Source organism: Mytilus galloprovincialis, chromosome 4 (genome assembly GCF_965363235.1).
Source record: "Mytilus galloprovincialis chromosome 4, xbMytGall1.hap1.1, whole genome shotgun sequence".
NCBI lineage: Eukaryota > Metazoa > Mollusca > Bivalvia > Mytilida > Mytilidae > Mytilus > Mytilus galloprovincialis.
In genome coordinates this window covers 15,202,772-15,230,561 of record NC_134841.1, presented here as the reverse complement: position 1 = coordinate 15,230,561, position 27,790 = coordinate 15,202,772, and the positions used below count along the sequence as shown (strand labels likewise).

Here is a 27,790-nt window from a genome sequence, read left to right as displayed (position 1 = left end):
TGAAACAACATTTTAAAATACCAATTACATTTTACTGAATAATTATGAGCTGTAAGCTGTATGATCAGTACCTATGAAAAATACATATAACAAATTGAGGGTTATCTTATATTCTTACTTTCCAAATTTATATAAAAAGCAAAATTAAAGTCTTACGAAATATAACATTTCTGTAAGTTGAATTACTTTCATTTACAAATGTTGTTGATGTCTTTGTAACTTAATTTTTTAGCCAAGCCTATAGATTTACTAGCAAAGTACATCAGTGCTGAAGATGATGTTTCAGCCATAGAAATGCATGAACCTTATACATATCTTTATGTAGGTATATAACTCTAGTAACTGTTCAGTAAAAACAAATATTTGTTATGATTTGTAAAGATACCATTTGTGTTAAATAAGTTTGTATGTTAAGTGCAGTGTATAAAAAAATTTGAAAAAATACTAGAGATTCAATTTCACTTCAACACAAATCATCACTTCGTAAATTTTACGGCTGCCATCACAAGTTGGGTGACCGTTATGGAATATAGTGTGTACAGATGATATCAGACAGGGTTTCCCCTGGGTCAAATATTTTTTTCGCCACCTCTTTCGCCAAAACAATATATTTTTCGCCACTTTATTATTTTTTCGCCAAGTAACATAATTATATTTCTCATTTAAAATTTACCTTTTTTTCTACACCCCCCCCCTCCCACCCCCACCCCTTATTTTGCCCCATTGTGACTATGTTTATTCTCTCAAACTTATTTTAAAGTCTACATTTTACTGAATAAACACTAAACATTTACTTTAAAACAACAGATTTGTTTTAACTTAAAAGGGAAAAATATTCATTGTTTATTAAACAACTTTTCTAAATGAGGGGGCCACTATACTTTTATTACTAAAGAAGATATAAGTCCTGAAATATAACAAAATTGATGGACATGTTTTGGTCATATAATACCAGTATAGTTCGTAGGGAATTCAAAGTTTCTTTAAAAAAAAAAATACTTGTGTGCCCTTTTGTACTAAGAAGTGGTTTTTACAACAAAACAAAAGCTTTTATCACATGAAATTGATCCCTCATTTCATGTGTAGTCATTACATTGAAGGGTTACTCTCATTTTCGAGAGATTGTTCCCAACCTTTTTGATAGATTTCTTCATAACAACAGTTTTCTTTTCTTGACCATCGTAAATAAAAAAGTTGAGACGTAAAACTATGCTTGAAACACGTGTGTCACTCAAATGACTTTAAAGTAGTCTCCCTTATCAATTACCTATATTGAAGTCAAAGGATAATTAAAGTTTTAAATCTGAGATTTTTCTTGCTTTTGAACATTTTTCGTCACAACAACAGCTTTCTTTTCTAAACAATCTTTAAAAGGAGAGGAGACGACAAAAGTTTGCTTCATACATCGCAAACATCGTCGCAAAGTGGTAAATAAATTCTGTATGTGACATTTAGCGGAAGCCATTTAACCATATCATTTTGTCAAAGAATTCAATCAACACCTTTATTAATTAGTTCATTGTTGTTGATAGCGATAAAATGCAATCAGCTGTTTATTGATTTTCTATCCAAATCTTAATGAGGTCAAGGTGAATTCCGAGTATTGTCTGATCCGAGAATGTCAAAAAAAGTAAATAAACCAGATGGAGGAAAATAAATCGTTATATATATTTCTTTCGCCAAATTCTTTCGCAAATGACGAATTTTTATCGCCACAATTATTATTTTTTCGCAAATTGCGAAAATGGCAGCCGCTAGCGGAAACACTGATATCAGATATGTTCCTTATGTCGTTACTACAATCCTGTTCCTTTTTCACAAATGTGACCTAGGGAATTAGACTATTTACTGTCTTTGTCATAATATGAGCAACAAGACGAATGCTACATGTGGAGCTGGATATGCTTACCCTTACGAAGCACCTGAAATCTTACCCAGTTTTTGGTGGGGTTCGTGTTGTTGTTGTACCCTATTTGTGACATTTTGTTTACGCATCAATGTCAATATAATGGAATTTGATGCCACTGTTGTACAAGTTAGAGGTTTAGTGCTATTAAACCAGGTTCAAACCACCATTTTCTACATTTGAGAATGCCTGTACCAAGTCAGGAATATGACAGTTGTTGTCCATTTGTTTGATGTGTTTTATCATTTGATTTTGCCATTAGATTATGGACTTTCCGTTTTGAATTTTCCTCTGAGTTCAGTATTTTTGTTATTTTACTTTTCAGTATAATGTAAAAAAATTCTTATTTTTGCTAAGAACAAAACTATCATCCTGATCTTATTGTTATAAAATAATCTTCAGTATAATTGACTTTTGAAAATTATTACTGTCATTCCACAATCACCTTTGTGGTATTTAAATACCTATTGCCTGACCAGTATAAAAAATTGTCAACACAATTTCTCCATTTAAATTGTATGATAGGTATTGTGAGAGGTCATCAACAGGTGGTCATTTAACTACCCAGTAAAAAAAAATCACTAAAAGGTAAAATTTAAATGACTGATAAATAGCTTGCTTTCCTCATGTATCATGACCAATGTCCTGAATAGACTATTCTATTTAGAGATGGGGCATTTTAAGCCATTTCTTTTTGTGTCTCTTTACAGTGAAGATGGAAATTCAATCAGTGAATTTAGTTTATAAAAAAAAGGAGATATATGTTTGCTTCATGGTGTTTTAATGTGGGATATATTTTAAGTTTCTGATTCCTGATATGGAATTAAAGTGTTTGTGAAATGGATTTTTTTGGATAGCCCATCTAATTGTGAATAATTCTACAAGATGAATTATGTGTGGCTTGGTGTTTTATAATGGGATATATTTTCATGTTATATTACGATTCCTGAAATGGAATAGTAGTAATGCTAAGTTTCATTTAATATTCAGGATCTTCTTCAATCGGAATTACTGTGAAAAATTTATTTTCAATATATCAAAAAAGTACAAATGGCTTAGTGAATAGAAATTTCAGTGCTTTATTCTTCATTATGAAAGTGGGATTTACCAGCAATGATTTATTTGTGATTGTTAGCAAAAAAAAAAAAAAAATTTACAATAATTATATTTGTTAGAAAGAACAAATAGTGTATCAAATGTAAAATGTCCCATACCTAAATAGAATAGTCCATTCAGGACATTGGACATGAGGAAAGCAAGCTAGCTATCATTCATTTAAATTAGCTCTGTTAAAAACAAACCAGGTAAATCTACAGGTAGTTAAATGACCACCTGTTGATAATAGCTCTCACAATACCTATTGTACAATTTAAATGGACAAATTGTATTGGCAATTTTTTAAACTGGTCAGGCAATAGGTAATTCACTACCACAAAGGTGATTGGATACCCACAGTAAATAAATATATAATTCACTTTATAGCATTGTTTACCCCTATTTTTCAAACCTTGATGAAATTTTGTTATATTGCAGGGTCTTACCATTACTGACATGGAAGATTTGTTAGAAGATATTAAAGTTTATTTAGAATTAGAGGAAGGCAAGAATGCTGATTATTGGAGAGATATCATCACTGTGACAAATGATGAACTTTCTAAACTCAGGAAGTTAGACAACACTCAAAAAGGTAATGTGCTACATTCTTGTTAAACGATGTAGTCAAAATCAACTTTAAGTTCATATTTGTCTTAACATTCATGGTCATCACCCAAATCTATTCTTTGGAAATTTAAACAAGTAAAATTAATTAAGTAAACATTTTAATCAGATATCTACCTTACCACAGTATGAAATTTTCAGTTATGCTGTCAACATTGTTAATGGATTATCTCCCCTGTCAATAGTTTGCATTTGTTTTTATGCAGTTAAGCTGCATTATGCAAGCACCCTAGATTTGTGTTCTACCCAATAAATCCTGAAATACTTGCCATTGTTATTATCTAGCTTGTTACTATGTTATATATAACTAATTGAACACTTTTTTAATACTTTTTATTATGGATTACAAAAAAAATGACCAGAAAAACCTTAAATGATCGTCGATTTATCCAAAAGTTTTAAAGTTACACATAGGAAGTAGTGCTTATTAAAAATCCTTGTGTAGTTCATTATGACTTGTGCTTTTAGCTAAGATGTCAAAGAACAATTGTATGAAATATTTAATCGCCGAAAATCTTTGAAGACAAGCAGTTTAGATTTCCCAAATGACAAAAGTTGTAGGAATATTGTTTGTCATCAATACGTAGTACAACTACGTCAATAGTCTATTATATAATTCAACTGTTCATGCTGTTGGCTTTAATTTCAAATTAGAAAAAGAAATTTTCGTAGCTTTTCAATTTGGAGGCAGGTGTGCAAATTAGCGGTGGTCCGAGACCTTCCACTTTAGCAAGCGGAATTTCGACTAGGATAGTTGGTTTCTAGCTACGCCCGACGTAGTCGCCTTTATACATTTGAAAGAAAATAAGAAATTACTTTGCAAACCTTTTCACCATGTTCACCAAAGTCTCCAATTAAACGAGTTAAAAACTTATTTTTATCATTATTATTCATGACGGCGATGTTCATTTTGTTCAACCGCTAGCTTTATACAGAAAATCGCCGACAAATATTGTAGAAATTCGAGTAAAATCGTATCTGATTGACAAAAAAACATTGTAAACACATAACAATGGCGGCCGTGAAGACAAAATTTTACAAAATCGGATCCGATTCCGGAAGCGGATAAGGGTAATTCCGGGTTTGAAAATTATGAGGTCCAATTTGTCAGCCGTCATCACGTAAAAACCACGAATCACAGAATTCAACTTTATATATAACTAATATAGTACAAAGGTGTAGATTAAAAATTACTACACTCCAGGCCGTTTTGTTTTCCACGTAATTAATATTGCCAATAATTAAGAAGTTCCGGGTCGAGTCCGCTACCGAAACCAATAGTATATTCACCTGTTACCTATAACCTTATCTGTACGTTCCGCATCTGACAGGCGCACCACCAAATGTTGTATTCAGGACTAATATGCTATATACACGGGTCATAACCACAGGGTTGACACTACTAAATTGTCAAATTGTTACCTATTGTAGTATTTTAATCAGTAAGACTTTCTAAGATAACAATACGAATACTAAAAATCTGGACTAAAAATAAGGCCTATAGGTACAGTTTTCAATTTGTTAGTGGGCATGACGTAAAACAGCAAAGCAAAGAATTCAACTTTATTTATAACTTATATCATGTATATAGGACAATGCTGTTGATTAAAAAATACTCCATTCAAGGACCTTTTGTTTTCAAAATAATTAATATTACCAATAACTGATAAGTTCCAGTTCAACGGGTTCAAACAGAAAGACTTGAAAGCAGAGAAAAACTGTGTATCTTACTTGAGGTATCTTATAATCGACATGACTTTATCAGATGACAATACTAATACTAAAATAAGGCTTGCGCATAGTTGTATACTTTAATTCAGTCACGGACCCGTGATATCACGGGTGTGTTCTAGTTTACAAAATAAATCCAAGCAGGTGAAAAAATACATCTATGCATGGTAAATGAATATAAACACTAGTATTGTAAACCAAAAGATATATGTAAAAGAAAGAAAAAGCAGAAAAATATTTTATTCTGAAACTAAAAATTACTTTTTGATAAATTTTAATTTAAAAATCCAATACAACGTGACAGCTGGGAACAGTATATCTAACAATATACATGTTCATGGTCACAGTCTAAATTTTCTTTATAAATGATAAATGATGATAATGCATGTGAGATGCTTTTAAAGTGTAAACATATTACTGCAATTTCGAGGGGTTATTTGTTTTTTCTCAATTTTGAAGGGTCAATTAAAGTAGCTGAAAGTTTCATTCCTTATTTTCACAAATAATGCAACTATATTATATATACCTTAATGTAAGTAAATCATATGATATATAGGTGTCATTCTTTGGGCCACTCTACCCCCTCCTGTTTGATAACTTGGAAACGGTCGAGCTCCCCACCCCTAAACCATATGAGGGGCAGATCCAGGATTTTAGGTTAGGAGGGGCGCAAACTTAAATTTTCGCCGAGCAGAGCGAGGCTTAAAAAAAAATTGAGGTAAAATTATCGGAATTTTCTTTATTAAGCTGAGAACAACCCATGCTTTGCAAATTTAAGGGGGGTGCAAGCCCGCAACCCTCCCCCGTCTGAATCCGCCCCTGCATATATATTCAAGTATAGGACAATATAATAAATAAAAAATGAAATATAGGGGGAGTCCCTGGAGTTACCCCACCCCTTCCTGTTTGAGAACTTGGAAACGGTCGAAATCCACACCCCTTAACCATATATATTCATGTTTGTGACAATATGAAAAATCAAATGAAATATAGGAAGAGTCGCTAGGGGTCACCCCACCCCTCCTGTTTTAGAATTTAAAAATGGTTGAGATCCCCATCCCTAAACCATATATATTAATGTATGGGACAATATAACAAATCAGATGAAAGATAGGGGGAGTCCCTGAGGTCATCCCAACCCTCCTGTTTGAGAACTTGGAAACGGTCGAGATCCCCACACCAAAACAATATACTAGTATATTCATGTATGGATCAATATAACTAATTAAATGAAATATAGGGGGAGTCCCTTGGGTCACCCTACCCTTCCTGTTTGAGAACTTGGAAACCAATGAGATCCCCACCCCTAAACCATATATATTCATGTATGGGACAATATAACAAATAAATGAAATGTAGGGAAAGTCCCTAGGGTCACCCTACCCCCAGTGGCGGATCCAGAAATTTTCATAAGTGGGGCCCACTGACTGACCTAAGAGGGGCCCGCTCCAGTGATTCCCTATATAAGCAAACAAATTTTTTCCCAAAAAGGGGGGGGCGGGCCCCTTGTCCCCTAAATCCTCTGCCTACCCCTACCTGTTTGATAACTTGAAAACCGTTGAGATCCCCACCCCTAAATTATATATATTCATATGTATGGGACAAAATAACAAATCATTTACTATGGGCAAGTCAGTCAGACCTCATCTTTGATCCCTGTTGTAGTGAACATTTGTCTGATTCGTGTCCTATAGAACACAAACTCAGTTTTCTTTCCAGGGAAACCAGTCCATTCATACTATTACATGTTCATACTACGTCAAATTGAACTTCTAGCAGTCAAATAAAACCAAGGTTAACTACCAAGTAGAACAACTGCAATCATTGGGAACTTGTACCACTGCAGACTCACCATAAAAAATATACATTGATATATGCATTGCTTTTGAAACCTTGATAACATATAAATTATTTGCCTTAATAAATAAATCATTAGATAAACATGAATGTACTATATATGAATGTTTAATGTTGAGGCAACATTGCCACAGTTTTCATAATTACGGTTGCCTTGGTTTTTGGTTAACTGCTTTCAGCGCTTACAGCGCTTTGATTAATGATCATCTTGAGGAGCAATAAATAAGTACAGGTTTGATTCTGATACAGAAGATAAATTCATTTGTTTACAATATACCAGCTGCATAGTACAATTCAGACCCAAGTGAGGCAGACATGAAGTGTTTGTCTCTTGACATTTCTCAATAATTTTTCTATTGTTAATTGTCTGTAACTTGGAGTTATTGACTATTATGTTTATGCAATAAGGCATGTACATGGTTTCAGCTGATATAAATAGTTAATATATTGATATATTTTTTTTAGACATTTACAATTTTATTTATTGATAGATTATAGAGATAGAAGAGAAGGTATTAATGAGTCAGTGAACTCAGAAGTTGGTTCTATCTTTAAAGGAAAGACAACCAACCAACTCCAATTACTGGAAACTCAGATTAATCAGAAATTGAATAGTGGAGAAGGAGTAGATATAGGTATATATATGTAGATTAATTCATACAGAGACGGAAGGGTTAATGTATAGTAATATATGTTTCATTGCTGAAATTTCTCAGAAAATGGGCTATATGATACATTGAGATGCTCTGGAGAAAGTGACTGGATTCTCTTTGAAGCCAGAAGAAAAAAAAAATACTCATTGTTTTTCAAGTCAAATCAATCTAATCAAAGTTTTATTTTGTATTGGTGAGAGAAAAAACAAAATTATATCAAAATCATTTATATCCAAAAGTATACAATTGGACTCTAGGACAAGATTGATTATACCATGATAAACTTAAGATAAAATTAATTTTTTTATTAATTTAGTATAATTCATGATTTTTCATTGTGCATACATTTGAACATGCTATTGATTATATGTGTATCAAGAATAGTAATTTTACCTAAAAAGCAGATTTATAAATAACTTTTGTATATTTGATTTATAGGATATTGGGAGTCTCTAATACAACAACTGAAAGCTCACATGGCAAGAACCAGACTGAGAGAACGTCATCAGGAAGTCCTTAGACAGAAACTGTTCAAATTGAAACAGGAGGTAAATTGTGTAATACACAGATATATTTAATTTGTATGATATATAAATTACTTTTGAATAATTAAAGTTTCACTCAAAAAGGTGTGAAAGTTTGTGCTTGCATATAAACCAGCAGTCATTAATCACAAAGATTATGATCTCCTCTTTTTGAATAGGTACAGTGCCTTAGAATTTATCCATATTTTCTTGCAACTTATCAAAACTTATATATCACATTGATATTGCACCTTAAAAAAGTATGCTGGAGATTTGTCTATTCAACAATGGTTGGAAGTTTTCCCTATTGGAACCATACTTCCCATGTTGCAAGCTACTGGGGCTATGATAAAAAAAAAATGTATTGATATATTTTTCTTTCTTTTATCAGTGTAGAAAAAGAGTCATTGTAAAAATCTTATTGGATGAAAGAAAATATGAAATTGCATGCCTATATCACCTGACACATTAAACCCTGTGTTTATATTAGTACTCAGTGAGAGAGAAAAAAACTGTATTTATAATTAAGTGAGTGCAGGGTTTTCTTGCTGTGTTTAAGACCTATTGGTGACCTTGGACTGTTTTCTGCTCTTTAATCAGGTTGTTGTCTCTTTGACACATTCCATGTTTCCATTCTCAATTTTACTCCGTCTGATTCAAGCTCATCTTAATTCATTATATTTATTTTACAGCAAGGTATAGAGTCTGCTCCATTATTTCCTGCTGGTGACAAATCTGATTCTCCTGTTATAAAACAAGAAAAGACTGACATGCCTCCACCTGCAGTGCCAACTGTCAGTAGAGGTGAAGAACCTGGAACCAGTGGAGAACAAAGTCACCCAGCTGAGGAGGAAGAGGAAGAGTAAGATTCTAAATTAAACAGCATGTCTTTTTTTTAAACTATACATATGTCTACCAATTTCCTGCAAGGTTTCAATTGTATTGTGGTTGTTACATGACTTTGAAAACAATAGTAATTAAGCTCTTGTGAAAGTTTTAAATATTTCTGTTTTCCATTCTGAAAACCATATTGTGTGTACAATCTGTACAATTTGGAGGGGAAATTTACTGTTTCTTGTTACCGATAGATGACAAAATAACCTGAAAACAGCCAACATTTCCCATAAATTGCACACAAATTAAATGTTTAATTTACCTTTTTTTGGGGTCACTCTTTGAGGATGTCCTACCACAGAATAAGTAACCTGTTGAAAAATAAGCTATTCCTGATATCCTTGATGTTGTAGATCAGGTGCTGTATCATTGACTTACATCTAACACCACTTTTGTATGCAGAATCAATTAAAATATTGTGTATCACTTACATTTTGAAATGCTAAATTTGGATTTGATTTCAGAGGTGAAGCATTGATTACAGAGGATGATTTGGAGGAACAAGCCTATGTAGACTATGAGGCTGGTTGTTATTCTCCTAAGTTGTTAACACAGAATGATTTAGAGATTGATTCAGTGGTGTATGAAGTAGCAGACGACATAAAGAAGTTAGAGTTAGCTAGAGAACAAGTCAAAACTTCTGGACAAGTCAGAGTGAGTGTTTGTTATACCTCCTATTAACAGAAGTTGGGGATTAAAACTGAATAACTTATTCAACACAAAAAAGAATATGAGAGTTCAATTTGTTGTTGATATTTTATGAAATTTAGATGATAACAAAAACAGTTTGATTTAGAAGTGTTATTTATAGATAGTCCTTGTCAAATATATAGAATAGTACAGTAATGAAATTTCAAAAAATTTCATTCTTTGGATTTGAAATATTTAAAAAAAAAAAGAAAAAAAAGTTAACTGATTAACTCAATACTTTTTTTAGCTGATAAATTTATCTGGTATTGAAATTGAAAAAGACTCTTAGTTACATTTAATATTAAGTGGCAAAAACAACATCTAAATCTAATTCCAGAATGTTCTACAATTATGTTTTTTTGTGGAAAGGGCTTACAAAGGCTATGTCTGTTGCCTAATCCAATTCAATTTATTTTAATAAAATATTGTTTAAACTAAACTAAACTGAATATATTTTTTTAGCTTGATGCTGATTCTGAGTTTGAGAAGAAGGCTAGGGAAGGTATGAATGACGATGAAGCACAGTTCAGTGTAGAAGTACCTCTTACAAGTCAAGCATTCCTATGGTCAGATAAATACAGGCCTAGAAAACCAAGGTTCTTCAACAGGGTTCATACGGTATGTTTTTGTATCACATTTGCTTTCATAAAAACCTTACCTACGTCGATTTATGAAAAAGTTTCTTTTAATTTGAACACTATTATCAAGAGTGCATATATCATATGAAATATCTTTGTAGAAATTGACATAATCTGTATCGTTTTTATAATTTCAGGGTTTTGAGTGGAATAAATATAACCAAACCCATTATGATATAGATAATCCTCCACCTAAAATAGTGCAGGGTTATAAATTTAATGTAAGTATGCATAGAAGTTAAATTTACATTTGGTTAGCATGATGCCTTGTATCCAGAATGAAACTCACTCTCATAATTCATTTTGAATTATCTCCCCCTCTGTTAATAAAGCTCCTTTATACATGTTATAATACACCAAATTCTCGTCACAAAAAGCAAGATGAAAGAAATACAAGTGTATAAGGGGGAAAAAAACATCAAGTTTAATTATTCTGCATTTATTTGATGGATATTACTTCTGATTGGCTGACGTTGTTTTGTTTATCAGCTCATAGACATAATTTTGTCATGTGACCGTGACGTCATCAACATTTTTGCATGATTTACTCTGGTTTAAATGGAATTAAGAATTAAACTATAAGAAATGACTGTAATATTTTTTATGCCTATTCTAAATAACATAAAAATTTGTGATGTACACTTTAAATAACACGCTACGCTATGCTATGCATGTTATTCAGTGTGCACCACAATTTTTATGTTATTTCTTCATAGACAGAAAAAATATTACAGTCATTCCTTAAATAGATTTGAAGGATAGTTTTTTTTTGTAGCAACACAACAACAGACATCTGAAAATTTCTGAAAGCATTTTAAGTATATTATTTATTTGTTTTTTCAGATTTTTTATCCAGATTTAATTGATAAAACAAAGCCTCCAGAATATACTCTTGTAAGTAACTAATTCTTTATATAAAATTAATTAAGTTATTTTATAAATAAAAAAAAAAAGATAATACTGATAGGTTTAAATAGGCAAACCATCTGAAATTGTCAAATACCATGAAGAAATATCATTCTGTATCATTTAATTGTTAAAGTTTTAATGTAATACTTTCTACAAATAGTTGCCATGGTTTCCAGTTTATTTTTTGTGAGGGTGACAGACAAATTGATTTGACAAATTTTAACTTTGCAATGCCATTTAAAGAATTGGGTAAAACCCTATTTTAAAAACTAGATTAACATTGCAAACTGGTGGTTCCTTTAAAACTGAAATTAATTTCAATTTTGATAATATCTAACAAATTATTGAGCAAGGCAAATGCTTTAATCATACATTACCTATGTTTTTGACTTGCAGACTCCATGTGAAGATAACAAAGACTTTGCCATACTACGATATCGTGCAGGTCCACCTTATGAAGTAAGTAGAATTATTTGTGATTTATTTGTTGCCATTAGTTGACCAGGACACTAGCAAGGGAAGATTTTATATTATGTGGTTAATGAATTCTTACTGATTTAAGCATTATTTCACGTGATTAGCCACTTCATTCATTCATTAGACTGGTGTGTTGGTTTTTCGATTGGAAGTTTTATTTAAATAGCGACAATCTTAATTTATCAATTGTTTTGTTATATAAGGGCTTTGAAATTAAGGTTCCCATATTGTCACAGATCATTTTGGAATAAAAGTATCCATCCTTTATATATTTTTAAATATTCAAAAGTTCTAAATGGCTATTGTTCTCACAGATTTATGTTGAAGCTATATAATTGCCTACTTTGTAAAAAACACTGTACCAGTATAAAGACATAGCATTCAAGTTCAATTTCTCTTACAATTTTTTTAGGGGTTTTCAGAAGAATTTGTTGAATAAAACGTGGACTACACTCATAGGACCTTGAACTTACCACTAGTTGAAAACAAGGCATCACAAAAAGAATTAAGTCAATTATATTAAAACAGAAAAATATAACTGCAAACAAAAATGTATGATAAAACTGCCAACTAAATTTTGATTAAATTCTTATTTCAGGATATAGCATTCAAGGTTGTCAACAGAGAGTGGGAATATTCATACAAACGGGGATTTAGATGTCAGTTTCAAAACAATATATTTCAAATGTGGTTTCACTTTAAACGATACCGTTACAGACGATGACCAAAATGGAGATCTTCACAAATGTGCTCATTTATTGTACTTCAAATTATGCAAATGGACCATTGTTTGGCCATAATAGAAAACTATGCCTTTGTATATGTTACAGTGAACAAAGGTACAGGCAGAAGTGATAAGCCTAGAAATGAATATATGGTACACATATATAGTTGTTAAACAGATTGATATGATCTATAATTTGTGTCTAGAAAATTGGCAGCTGTTTTTCAATATTTTGCAAATAGACAAGAGCAGATAACTATGTTAATGTGTACGGTTTTGTATTCCTATATACTGACATACTTCTTTATTCAATAAAATTGAGAATGGAAATGGGGAATATGAAAGTATGATTTCTAGGGTTATTGAAAAGCTGTTGATTTTTATGTATACAATAAAAGAGCCTCAGATTTGATTATTAAGATGGTATGGTTTTCTATATCATCTATGATTGATTTATTCTTTTTCATAAAATGTAACTCAATGAGTTTTAATAAAGAACTGTATCACTATCATTAAAATGTGCAACAGTTAACTTCTGATTGACTCCTTTGCCATCTGACAAATTCTTATGGTTGATCTTAAATAGGATGATAAAGAAGTGCTGACCCTCTAATAAAACTCACTCAAGTATAACTTCTCTGTATTATGATTTTCTTGCTTCATAGTATTTATCATAATATCATTATTTAGCATATGTTGCAGAAGATTTTCATGTAATCATGTGAGTTCATTCAATATTGATTTCAAACGTATGTCAATAAAACTGATTTTTATTTCTAAAATTGTTTTTGTTTGTTCTTTTGTCTCTTCTCAATCAAGATGGAGATGAGAGTTAGACCTGCTGAGGATTTTGGCAGCAGAATTCACAATTTGTAAAAAATTGTGATTAGGTCAATGTTGAGGGACCATTAACAATGATATATGGTATGCCTTTGTATAGATACTGGCACATCTCATTAGGTAGTGTTGAAGGACCATTAACAATGATATATGGTATACCTTTGTATAGGCATTGGTACATCTCATTAGGTAGTGTTGAGGGACCATTAACAATGATATATGGTATGCCTTTGTATAGGCACTAGCACATCTCATTAGGTAGTGTTAAGGGACCATTAACAATGATATATGGTATGCCTTTGTATAGGCATTGGTACATCTCATTAGGTAGTGTTGAAGGACCATTAACAATGATATATGGTATGCCTTTGTATAGGCATTGGTACATCTCATTAGGTAGTGTTGAGGGACCATTAACAATGATATATGGTATGCCTTTGTATAGGCACTAGCACATCTCATTAGGTAGTGTTGAGGGACCATTAACAATGATATATGGTATGCCTTTGTATAGGCGCTAGCACATCTCATTAGGTAGTGTTGAGGGACCATGGTATGCCTTTGTATAGGCGCTGGCACATCTCATTAGGTATTGTTGAGGGACCATTAACAATGATATATGGTATGCCTTTGTATAGGCACTAGCACATCTCATTAGGAATGAATGATCTTTATTCTCATAAACCAAATACATAGTTACAGAGAAGATATTACAATAATATATATTACATATATAAGATATAGCATGTGTGAAATACAAATTAATATGATAAATATTTACACAAATGATAAATAAACACATAGTTGTATTAACCAGGAGGATAGACTTTCACAGAAATAGATTTAATAAATCTACAAAGTTTCTCAAGCTCAACAATATTTTGGGTTGAATATACTTGTTTGAATTTGATAACATTTATATTTTTATTACAATATTGTGGTAAGTATTTGCATCTTTCATCTTTGAAATAATTACATGACATGATATAATGGTATTCATCACCAATGTCAGCTGAGGCGCAAAGGTGACACAATCTTTCAGATCTTGGGATGTTGCGCCACCTTCCCGTCTCAATGGGCAAACGGTTATTCCCACATCTAAATTTACATAAGGTTATTAATAAATTAAATGGTAGTACTGATAAATAGTGTTCAAATTTAAAAACATTTTTGTACAATCTATAACACAGCCCCTTGGGCGAATTGTTCATTTCTGTTGACCATTCTTGAATGAACTGATCTCTTAATCTTTGCTGAACACTCAATACAACCCAACGTTTCTCAAATAGGTTGTGACTTTGCCATATATTTGACATTCCACAGTCATCAAACATTTTCTTTATATATAATATCCATTTACTATCATAACCATAGTTATTGAGATTTACATATAACAGCTTATATAATAAACATGATAGTTTACTCTCTTTCCCTTCTTGTAAACGACACCAGAAATTAATCATACGTGACTTGACGGTAACTGAAATCGGGTATCTTCCCAATTCCCCATAGACCATAAAATTGGGGGTTGAATTTTTTTAACCTCAATATATGTTTGCAAAAACGCAAATGAACTCTCTCAAGAATATCTAAATTTTCAAATCCCCATATCTCACACCCATAAGTTAGTATAGGAATAACAGCCTTATCAAACATATCGAGTTGGCACTCGATCGACAAGTTATTTAATCTGGATTTTTTTATTACAGCATACATTGCTTTAATCGCCTGGTCACGTAGATATTTTCTGGTGGAAAGAAATGAGCCACTTCTAGAAAAAATAATACCAAGATATTTATAGCTACTGACTATCTCAATTTCATTTCCATCTATATTAAATAACAAATTTCTAGGTATTCTACCTTTTGAAAATATCATAATTTTCGTTTTATTTATATTTATTTTCAATTTCCATTGTTTACAATATTCTGAAAATTTGTCCAACATACATTGTAAATCATGGCTAGATTCAGCAAGTAGTATTGTATCATCAGCATACAATAACAGAAAAAAATTAAAATATACAAAAAGTTCATTTTCAATATCTTTTGTTACAGACTGAATTCCTTCAATATTAGAATTTTCTAAAAATTCTTGTAAATCGTTTAGATACAAGGAGAAAAGTAAAGGAGAAAGGTTTTCCCCTTGTCTAACTCCTGTTTCACAAGCAAAGACATCAGAAACTTCTGAATTATGAACAATTCTAGATTTGACATCATCATACATATTTTTAATAATTCTTAGAAATTTTCCGTTCACATGGTTTAATATCAGTTTGAAAAATAATGAGTTTCGATGAATAAAATCAAAAGCTTTTTTGAAGTCGACAAATACACAAAATAATTTCTTCTTTTTCACCCGTAATAATTCAAATAAAGCATATAATGAAAAAACATGATCCGTTGTGGAATAACCTTGCCGGAAACCTGCTTGGTTTTCATTTAAGATGTTATAATTTTCAACAAAATCCCCAAGTCTGTCGTTAAGAATTGACGTGAAAACTTTCCCTAGACATGACAAAAGTGTAATCGGCCTATAATTTTTTGCGTCTAATTTACTCCCCTTGTTTTTGAAAATAGGTATAACATTTCCAATAAGCCAAGCCTCAGGCAGGATTCCCGTATCAAATACAATATTAAATAAATGTACATAAATATCAACCATACAATCAAGAGAAGAAGCAATATATTCATTAATAACTTGGTCTTCACCCGGTGATTTATTATTTTTAGCTTTTTTTACAGCTTTCAAAATTTCATCCCGGGTTATTGGACAGGTAGTGTTGAGGGACCATTAACAATGATATATGGTATGCCTTTGTATAGGCATTGGTACATCTCATTAGGTAGTGTTGAGGGACCATTAACAATGATATATGGTATGCCTTTGTATAGGCACTAGCACATCTCATTAGGTAGTGTTGAGGGACCATTAACAATGATATATGGTATGCCTTTGTATAGCCGCTGGCACATCTCATTAGGTAGTGTTGAGGGACCATTAACAATGATATATGGTATGCCTTTGTATAGCCGCTGGCACATCTCATTAGGTAGTGTTGAGGGACCATTAACAATGATATATGGTATGCCTTTGTATAGGCATTGGCACATCTCATTAGGTAGTGTTGAGGGACCATTAACAATGATATATGGTATGCCTTTGTATAGGCACTAGCACATCTCATTAGGTAGTGTTGAGGGACCATTAACAATGATATATGGTATGCCTTTGTATAGCCGCTGGCACATCTCATTAGGTAGTGTTGAGGGACCATTAACAATGATATATGGTATGCCTTTGTATAGGCGCTAGCACATCAAATTAGGTAATGTTGAGGGACCATTAACAATGATATATGGTATGCCTTTGTATAGGCGCTAGCACATCTCATTAAGTAGTAATGAGGGACCATTAACAATGATATATGGTATGCCTTTATATAGGCGCTCGCACATCTCATTAGGTAGTGTTGAAGGACCATTAACAATGATATATGGTATGCCTTTGTATAGGTGTTGAAGGACCATTAACAATGATATATGGTATGCCTTTGTATAGGCATCGGTACATCTCATTAGGTAGTGTTGAGGGACCATTAACAATGATATATGGTATGCCTTTGTATAGCCGCTGGCACATCTCATTAGGTAGTGTTGAGGGACCATTAACAATGATATATGGTATGCCTTTGTATAGCCGCTGGCACATCTCATTAGGTAGTGTTGAGGGACCATTAACAATGATATATGGTATGCCTTTGTATAGGCATTGGTACATCTCATTAGGTAGTGTTGAGGGACCATTAACAATGATACATGGTATGCCTTTGTATAGGCGCTGGCACATCTCATTAGGTAGTGTTGAGGGACCATTAACAATGATATATGGTATGCCTTTGTATAGTCGCTAGCACATCTCATTAGGTAGTGTTGAGGGACCATTAACAATGATACATGGTATACCTTTGTATAGGCATTGGTACATCTCATTAGGTAGTGTTGAGGGACCATTAACAATGATATATGGCATGCCTTTGTATAGGCTTTGGCACATCTCATTAGGTAGTATTGAGGGACCAATAACAATGATATATGGTATGCCTTTGTATAGGCATTGGCACATCTCATTAGGTAGTGTTGAGGGACCATTAACAATGTTATATGGTATGCCTTTGTATAGGCATTGGTACATCTCATTAGGTAGTGTTGTGGGACAATTAACAATGATATATAATATACCTTTGTATAGGCATTGGTACATCTCATTAGGTAGTGTTGTGGGACCATTAACAATGATATATGGTATACCTTTGTATAGACATTGGTACATCTCATAAGGTAGTGTTGAGGGACCATTAACAATGATATATGGTATGCCTTTGTATAGGCATTGGCACATCTCATTAGGTAGTGTTGAGGGACCATTAACAATGATATATGGTATGCCTTTGTATAGGCATTGGTACATCTCATTAGGTAGTGTTGTGAGACAATTAACAATGATATATGGTATACCTTTGTATAGGCATTGGTACATATCATTAGGTAGTGTTGTGGGACTATTAACAATGATATATGGTATACCTTTGTATAGACATTGGTACATCTCATTAGGTAGTGTTGAGGGACCATTAACAATGATATATGGTATGCCTTTGTATAGGCATTGGTACATCTCATTAGGTAGTGTTGAGGGAACATTAACAATGATATATGGTATGCCTTTGTATAGACATTGGCACATCTCATTAGGTAGTGTTGAGGGACCATTAACAATGATATATGGTATGCCTTTGTATAGGCATTGGCACATCTCATTAGGTAGTGTTGTGGGAACATTAACAATGATATAAGGTATACCTTTGTATAGGCATTGGTACATCTCATTAGGTAGTGTTGAGGGACCATTAACAATGATATATGGTATGCCTTTGTATAGACATTGGTACATCTCATTAGGTAGTGTTGAGGGACCATTAACAATGATATATGGTATACCTTTGTATAGGTATTGGCACATCTCATTAGGTAGTTTTTTGGGAACATTAACAATGATATATGGTATGCCTTTGTATAGGCGCTAGCACATTTCATTAGGTAGTGTTGAGGGACCATTAATAACAATGATATATGGTATGCCTTTGTATAGGCATTGGCACATCTCATTAGGTAGTGTTGAGGGACCATTAACAATGATATATGGTATGCCTTTGTATAGGCGCTGTCACATCTCATTAGGTAGTGTTGAGGGACCATTAACAATGATATATGGTATGCCTTTGTATAGGCATTGGCACATCTCATTTCCAGAATGTTCTGCAATATTTGATGAGTTGCATGTCATTGAGTTCCAATATAGAAACACAACATTTACAATAGAAAAAAACTATAACATTATAAACTAGTTCATTTTCATTGGGAGAACAATAATTGATCTTAACCTTTTTGTTTTTCATTCTTTCCCCTGATGTTTATGAGACCTTTCTATCAAATTTCAATGTTTTCTGTTTTTGTGATTTTGATGTTTTCGAATTCAATATTTTCGACACCTAAAAAAAAGGTATTATATTTGTACTTGTAATTGGTCAGCTGATTGCAGACATTTCAAATGATCCAGCAGCTGATAAATGTACCAGATGGCCTGAACAGAAATGTTCTGTGGTAATCACTACCTAAATGTCATGGAGGTTACATAAACTTACATTCAAGTTATTCTTTTACTCTGAGATCTCACCAAGATAGAGCTTTACTCAACAATCCTTGACCCTAACTCATACCTAACCTATAAACTAACCCTAAATCCTAAGCCTAACCTAAAACATTGCCTAGTCAGAGAACCATGGGTCTCAAGTGTAGGCAACCCGCAAGTACAATTCCAATTTTAGGTACATACAAATGGAATTCTAGATCTCAAGTGTATGCACCTCTAAAGTGAAAGGTCAATTTCAGGTACAAGTTGGTTAATAATTATTGGTATCCCTGATTTTGTACAGACACTTACTATCAAACCTCCAAATTGCTTCACAGTCCCCTATTTGAACTTAAATTATATCCACTAGTAACATTGAAAAAAATCCAAAGCATAAATAAACAAAACTTAAAACTTCCAATTGCCAGCTGCCAGCTTTATATAGACAAGCATATAGAAAAAGAAGGTGCATTCTAATCTTAGGTTCCTGTAAATCTAACATTAGTCAGAGACAATTTTATTATTTAAAAGACTCATGGTAACAAGTGAAAGATGTCTGGCTTATCAATGTAAAAAGTAAATTAAAAAAAATACTGAAAGCCGAGGAAAATTCAAAATGGAAAGTCCTTAATCAAATGGCATAATCAAAAGATACAAAATTTCATTTATCCATCATTCAAGAATGTCCTTAAAGTATACACAATCAAGAGAAATAATGGCCTGTGGTTGTCCGATCTCCAGTGGCAAATAGAACAATGTAATATACAACCAAACAGGTTTGCTGTGGAAAAAACGTTTTTCTTTACTTACTTGTACATCTGCATATTACAGTCGATTTCAATGAGTATGTAGCTAAAGGTAATCTCTTTGGTTAGCTTGCTTGCTAGCTGAACCGTGAAGTCACTGTCAGGTAAGGTATACTACCCTCCTTTAGAAGTAGCCTATAGTACTACAGACAGATAGATTGGTTATCTGTCGGACTAGTCTTCTGTTAAAGGAGGTTAGTTTACCTAACCTAACAATGACTTCACGGTTCAGCTAGCTAGCAAGCTAACCAAAGATATTACCTTTAGCTACATACTCATTGATATCGGCTGTAATGATCTGACCATGATTGAATGAGGTTTTAAGTATTGACCGTAATGAATGGAAGGCACAATACCAATTTACAAAAATGTGTTACCCAATTGCAGTTAGAATTAATCAATGGTAAAAGACAACAAGAATTTGACTGAAACAGAATCCCAAATTAAATCAGGATGAACCAAAAAGTTTGGAATATAAATCTATAGTTTAATATAATCTAGAAAATTATTCATCTGAGATTGGTCCCCTGCTGAACACTAAAAATAACATTGAAAGGTTACGTTACCAGCAGATACCATAACACCAACAAAGACATTTCCATGATTGACCATCTTACATGGAAACTCAAAGAAACATAAACACAGCCACATTGATGTAAAAAATCATACACAATCAAATAGCAATAGACCCAAACTTGAGCATTGTTCCACAGACAATCAACAACACAGGGTACTCTAATACGTTTTAAATGTTTAGCACTGGGAAAGATCCAGACTACATAAAAAATCACAGTGCTACCGCATTGGATTGGTTTTAATTACTGATCCAAATTCAGTATATTTAGACCTCTAGATTCAGTTTGTGATGCGCCCACGTATCGTCGTCAATGTTCTTGTGAATAGTGTAGAAAAAAGCCTGTCCTGAAAGAGTGAGCTCAACATTCTTACAGGTGCTGGCAACCGATTCTTACATAATCACTTCATGAACTTGATGAAGTTAAAGAATATTCATTAAGTCCGCTACCTTTGGCCTTTTTTTGGTGTGTTCGTTACTTCAATGTTAAATATCTTAAAGTTTTATCGATTACAGAAATATGTTAGGATTGTCAAATAGTTTTGATTCGAATATGAGATGACCAGAAACATATTTTTTTAAAGCTATTTCGATTAAAAGTAATAAAACGGGATAATCGCGCAAGAATATAATAAAAACATTGAAATCCTACAGTGTTCAAACATAATATTTCTTTCTTTTCCCTTAGAAATCCGTTCAGTTCCCTGTGTGTATTTACTATTGATTTAAACTAATCATACTGTATTGTCTTTAAGTGGATTGTTGTCCTGATTTTATCAATAAATTTACATAACAAGAGAAGAAATGTGCCTTAACACGTATAATATTTAAACCCCTTTCACCTTTAGTTTAAGTTTTTATTAATACCGTTAAGTGGGTTAGGAAACGGAGGAGTTATAATCTAGGTAAATAGTTTATTGTGTGGAATACAATTTTGCACCTTTTTTTTTTATTACTTTCACATTATCATACCCCTCCCTAAGCACACTGTCCCTCACTGAGGTGTTTTCTACCATCACATTTTTTATGTTGTACCAGATTTAATGTTCGCGGGTTTTCACTTTGGTTGAATGAACAAGTCCATGCAGTCCGTTGCCAGTATGACTTAACTTCATACATTTTGCTCCGCTATGTCGATTACGGCATACTATTTACCGACTCCTTGTACATGGCCGGACGTCAAATAAGACGTCAAATAAGAGGCCATGCAATTTAAAAGAATTCAATCCTCCGGCCGTATTTGAAAACTAGAGGCTCTAAAGAGCCTGTGTCGCTCACCTTGGTCTATGTGAATATTAAACAAAGGAAGCAGATGGATTCATGACAAAATTGTGTTTTGGTGATGGTGATGTGTTTGTACATTTTACTTTACTGAACATTCTTGCTGCTTACAATTATCTCTATCTATAATGAACTTGGCCCAGTAGTTTCAGAGGAGAAGATTTTTGTAAAAGATAACTAAGATTGACGAAAAATGGTTAAAAATTGACTATAAAGGGCAATAACTCCTAAAGGGGTCAACTGACCATTTCGGTCATGTTGACTTATTTGTAGATCTTACTTTGTCGACATTTATTGCTTTTTACAGTTTATCTCTATCTATAAAAATATTCAAGATAATAACCAAAAACAGCAAAATTTCCTTAAAATTACCAATTCAGGGGCAGCAACCCAACAACGGGTTGTCCGATTCATCTGAAAATTGCAGGGCAGATAGATCTTGACCTGATAAACAATTTTACTTATGTCAGATTTACTTTAAATGCTTTGGTTTTTGAGTTATATGCCAAAAACTGAATTTTACCCCTATGTTCTATTTTTAGCCGTGGCGGCCATCTTGGTTGTTTGGCCGGGTCACGCCACACATTTTTTAAACTAGATATCCCAATGATGATTGTGGCCAAGTTTAGTTTAATTTGGCCCAGTAGTTTCAGAGGAGAAGATTTTTGTAAAAGATTACTAAGATTTACGAAAAATGGTTAAAAATTGACTATAAAGGGCAATAACTCCTAAAGGGGTCAACTGACCATTTCAGTCATGTTGACTTATTTGTAAATCTTACTTTGCTGAACATTATTGCTGTTTACAGTTTATCTCTATCTATACTAATATTCAAGATAATAACCAAAAACAGCAAAATTTCCTTAAAATTACCGATTCAGGGGCAGCAACCCAACAACAGGTTGTCCAATTCATCTGAAAATTTCAGGGCAGATAGATCTTGACCTGATAAACAATTTTACCCAGTGTCAGATTTGCTCTAAATGCTTTGGTTTTTGAGTTATAAGCCAAAAACTGCATTTTACCCCTATGTTCTATTTTTAGCTGTGGCGGCCATCTTGGTTGGTTGGTTGGGTCACGCCACACATTTTTTAAACTATCTATCCCAATGATGATTGTGGCCAAGTTTGGTTTAATTTGGCCCAGTAGTTTCAGAGGAGAAGATTTTTGTAAAAGATTACTATTATTTACGAAAAATGGTTAAAAATTGACTATAAAGGGCAATAACTCCTAAAGGGGTCAACTGACCATTTCAGTCATGTTGACTTATTTGTAAATCTTACTTTGCTGAACATTATTGCTGTTTACAGTTTATCTCTATCTATACTAATATTCAAGATAATAACCAAAAACAGCAAAATTTCCTTAAAATTACCGATTCAGGGGCAGTAACCCAACAACAGATTGTCCGATTCATCTGAAAATTTCAGGGCAGATAGATCTTGACCTGATAAACAATTTTACCCAGTGTCAGATTTGCTCTAAATGCTTTGGTTTTTGAGTTATAAGCCAAAAACTGCATTTTACCCCTATGTTCTATTTTTAGCCATGGCGGCCATCTTGGTTGGTTGGCGGGGTCACGCCACACATTTTTTAAACTAGATACCCCAATGATGATTGTGGCCAAGTTTGGTTTAATTTGGCCCAGTAGTTTCAGAGGAGAAGATTTTTGTAAAAGTTAACGACGACGGACGACGACGACGACGACGACGGACGACGGACGACGGACGACGGACGACGGACGCCAAGTGATGGGAAAAGCTCACTTGGCCCTTCGGGCCAGGTGAGCTAAAAATGGTCAAACTGGCTTGGCCGACAAGATTTTATTTCCTGTATTCCTGCACGACACTAGTCAATCAACACTGAAAACTTCTCAGTTTGTAGATCTCTCCACATGAAAGATTTTACCTGCATACATTCAGCAGACGTTCCCCTTTGAACATATTTTGGAACTTACGATAATTGCTGTTTGCGTAAACGTCCAGTGACAAATATTTTATTATCTTTAATGCATTTTATTTTACAAGTACTCAGGTTTATGTGTAGCTTACTGACCTCTCACAGAAGTAGTGAAGTCAGATCAAATATGAAGAAGAGCACATCCCTGCGAAATGTGTTGTCCAAAGGTCCGATATATCGTGAGCCTAAATCCATCAACTGGAAACACAACTTCAAAATTCTGATGGATTCAGTCGAGGATTATGCAAGGCAATGGGTTAAACGCAAGAAAGAAGACATATATACTATTTTCGAAAGGATTATGGCTGTGAGGTAGTTGAATTAGAATTAAGAAACCGAATGAGTCTATCAATACCTATGCTACGTCAATCTTTAAAGACACAAATGTTGCCAACTTGGCAAGGCACTTGTCCTACCTCCATGACAAATATGTTGTCCCCGCAGATAAAGCCACACACAACATCGTTTTTGTGTGTAAATCACATACATTTAATATAAACTGCTCGATAAATGCTTGAATAGGTATTGACAATTCACTTGGAAACTCAACATCTACCTCTGTATACGACACTCACCAAAGAGGAAATCCTAGATAATCATAGGTCTGTTCTATCTTCCTTTGGAATTTCAACCAAAGATGAAGCAATGGATCTTCTATCACTGTATTGGATACTTAAACTACATAAGTGTCCCTTCAACAACGAGATATTGCTGGTTCTTCCAAGTGCTCCACGAAACCTCTTTCTAAATTATTAACATCAATTTTATCACCAATCACAACCGGGCTTAACAGTTACTGTGAAACTGTCCTCACTGTCCTAGAGGTAGCGTGAATCAGATGTGGATACCAAAAAATTCCAAAGATCTGTTTGAGTACATTAAATCTAAGACTCTTTCATCTTGCAACATCTGACTTTTCCACACTTTACACTTTTCTACCAAGAAAAATTGAAAGACGTGGTATTGCTTTGTTTCATAAAAAAAAGAATGGCCAACGAAGATACAAGTATCATGCTTGTCTCACGGAGGATAAATCCTATTTTGTAAAAAATCACTCTTGATTCTAACAAAAAAATCTCTGACACTGAAAATATCAAGATGCTTGATTTCTTGATTGACAGTATATTTTTTTCCTTCGAAGAACGTGTTTTAAAAAAAAATGGCTTTCCCATGGGAACCAACTGTGCCCCTCTTCTTGCCGACTTGTTCCTATATTGATATATGTATTTTAGGCCGATTCATACAGGAACTTCTTAAGAAGAAAGAAAAGAATTTAGCAGTATCCTTTAACTTTACTTTTCTTTATATATAAATGTTTAGTGACTATGTTGCACGCATCTATCTCAATCGAACTAGAGATGAAATATACACCAGATACAGATAAGTCTGTCTCATATCTTGAATTAGAAATTGACAACGAGGGTCGGCTGAAAATAAAATTTGGCGACAAAAGAGATGATTTCAGCTTCCCAATTGTGAACTATCTATTTCTATGTAGCAACATTCCAGCAGCGCCTGCATGCGTAGTTATATCTCCCAATTGATATGATATTCACGGGGCTTGTATTTCCTCTTATGATTTCCTTGTTAGAGGGTTGCTGCTCACAAGGAATCTTTAAAACCAAGAGTTCCAATTGGCGATGTTGAAATCATCCCATTGTAAATTTTACGGACGTTGGTTGATCGTTACGCAATACCCGTTTCACAGATGATATCGGATATGTTCCTTATGTCCTAAAAACAATTCCGTTTCTCGAATGTGACTTACTGAATTAAACTTATTACGATGGGTGCCACATGTGGAGCAGTATCTGCTTACCCTTCCGGAGCACCTGAGAACACCCCCAGTTTTTGGCAGGGTTCGTGTTTCTTAGTCTTTATTATTCTATACTAAAAAGAAGATGGGGTTTGATTGCCAATGAGACAACTCTCCACAAGAGACCAAAATGACACAGAAATTAACAACTATAGGTCATCGTACTGCCTTCAACAATGAGCAAAGCCCATACTGCATAGTCAGCTATAAAAGTCCCCGAAATGACGATGTAAAACAATTCAAACGAGTTGTGTTTTGTGTACTATTGTTTGTCTGTTTGTCTTTTTCTTTCTTAGCCATTGCGTTAGTATCAGTTATTTTTCTACTTATGAGTTCGAATGTCCCTCTAGTATCCTACGTCCCTCTTTTATGGAGCTTACAAAAATTATTAATTAGGATTGTCAGTAAGACATTCTTGTAGCTTTTCTTTAGGAATTTTTAAGGAAAAAAAGTCGGGCAAATCATCCGTTTTGGTCATGCAATGGGAACAGCCTTTTTCGTCTTGCTTTCAATTTCTATTGTATGAACAGTTAGGCATAATTCAATTTATTTTAAAATAGCTTTCCTAATAGCTTTCCGTTTAGATTAGTTTTATTTAAAAAGAATTAAAAAAAATGTGTGCACTCGATTGGTAATATACGTTTCCGGAAATAACCGATATGGTCCGATAATTAGAATCGTCATACAGCAGCATCATCCGTAAGAACAAAAAAAAAAAAGATCTTATCTGTCTAATAGCTACAGCACAGGTCAGACACTGAGACAGTAACAGAATAAGGGGAACAGTATATATTCGCTTAACCACATTTTGTTAATTATATGGTAGTTCAATGTAGATAGACATAGAAGATGTGGTAAATTGCGAGACAACTCTCCATCCAACATCTACAACTTACAAGATCTAGGCCTACATGAGCTAGACTGGTTCGCCTGTCTAGATCAATGTGCATATTACATATTTCATATAGAACAAGGTGATTATATATAGCGGGATCCCAGTCTATACATGAGCTAAATATTTTGGAGTTACTTTACGGGCCCACTTTACAATCAAACTTTAAAATGACACTTCAATATGGCAACATTATATCAATCGGAAATAATTTTTTATGGTTCCTTAAAAGAAATTCTAATCAAACAAACACAGATATTAAGGTTCATGTGGACCCTATGGCTAAAATGGCCGTATTTTCACCTCAAATTTACTCTGAGTACAGACAAATCTGCGCATCTGTAAAAAAATTCAGGCATAGCATGCCCTAGATAAATAAATTTCAAATATGTTTTATGTTTTAGAAAAATAAAAACTTACCAGGATTTTGCCGTGCACTTTTTTTCATTCCTCCAGAAGGTGCCAAAATAAACTAAGTTGGGAAACAGGTTTGAGAACTTCCCCACAGGTAATAATTGAAGTGAGCTGTATTGCTTGACATGGACATGAGATGGACAATAGATACCTGACAATAATTGGTTATTTAAACTGTGTACCTGAGTGGACCATATCAAGGTAAACTCAACTGTTTGTTAATTTTATCATCTTCTGCAGGGACGAAAAAAAGTGTACGGCAAAATCAAGTTAAGTTATGAATTTTCTAAATCATACATTGCATTTGAATTCTATTTATCTAGGGCATGCTATGCCTTAAAACTTTTCCAGATGCACAGGTTTGCCTGTACTCAGAGTAAATTTTGAGGTGAAAATACGGCCATTTTAGCCATAGGGTCCACATGAACCTTAAACTCAGAGCATACCAAAGTTATACTCTGACCTAACAAAAGAATAATGTGTACTTTATGGGACTTTCACCCAAGATGCTTCACAAAAAATTGAAATAATAGACCACTTTCCAGTTCATCCTTCACCAGAAAAAAAATCGCCAATTATGCACCTCAGTTATGCACGCCTTTATGACGTCTTTTACCAGATAGAGGGGATCGCCTGTATCATTATTGTGCAGGATAAACTAGAAATAATGTTTGTTTTGTAAGTTCTTAATCACAATTCCCTAATGACGGCAGTGCTGATTGTCAATTATGAGAATTTAATTTGCAGAATAATTAGTGCTATATAGTATTATAGTTTTCCAACCACTTGCTTAAC

The 27,790-nt window shown here is 33.4% G+C and overlaps 2 protein-coding genes across 14 annotated transcripts in view; both read left to right on the top strand.

Moving 5' to 3' along the window:
* The window catches only part of LOC143071447 (splicing factor Cactin-like), a 33,405-nt gene extending 19,901 nt beyond the window's left edge, over positions 1–13,504 (top strand). The window contains exons 8-18 of the mRNA XM_076245730.1: positions 233–321; positions 3,440–3,593; positions 7,705–7,848; positions 8,305–8,414; positions 9,083–9,252; positions 9,749–9,938; positions 10,437–10,592; positions 10,750–10,833; positions 11,456–11,506; positions 11,918–11,980; positions 12,597–13,504. Coding sequence (XP_076101845.1) covers positions 233–321; positions 3,440–3,593; positions 7,705–7,848; positions 8,305–8,414; positions 9,083–9,252; positions 9,749–9,938; positions 10,437–10,592; positions 10,750–10,833; positions 11,456–11,506; positions 11,918–11,980; positions 12,597–12,722 — 1,337 coding nt within the window. The 3' untranslated portion in view covers positions 12,723–13,504. The remainder of the gene's footprint in view (positions 1–232; positions 322–3,439; positions 3,594–7,704; positions 7,849–8,304; positions 8,415–9,082; positions 9,253–9,748; positions 9,939–10,436; positions 10,593–10,749; positions 10,834–11,455; positions 11,507–11,917; positions 11,981–12,596) is intronic.
* Positions 13,505–21,502: 7,998 nt separating this feature from the next.
* LOC143071444 (uncharacterized) overlaps positions 21,503–27,790 on the top strand; it is an 82,693-nt gene continuing 76,405 nt past the window's right edge. For 5 of the 13 annotated variants that reach the window (XM_076245723.1, XM_076245714.1, XM_076245716.1 and 2 more), the window contains exon 1: positions 21,518–21,538. The gene's annotated coding sequence lies outside the window, so the exon portion shown is untranslated. Of the gene's footprint in view, positions 21,539–26,421; positions 26,439–27,790 lie in introns of those variants that run through there. The other 8 variants (XM_076245719.1, XM_076245712.1, XM_076245715.1 and 5 more) reach the window with 5 other exon arrangements.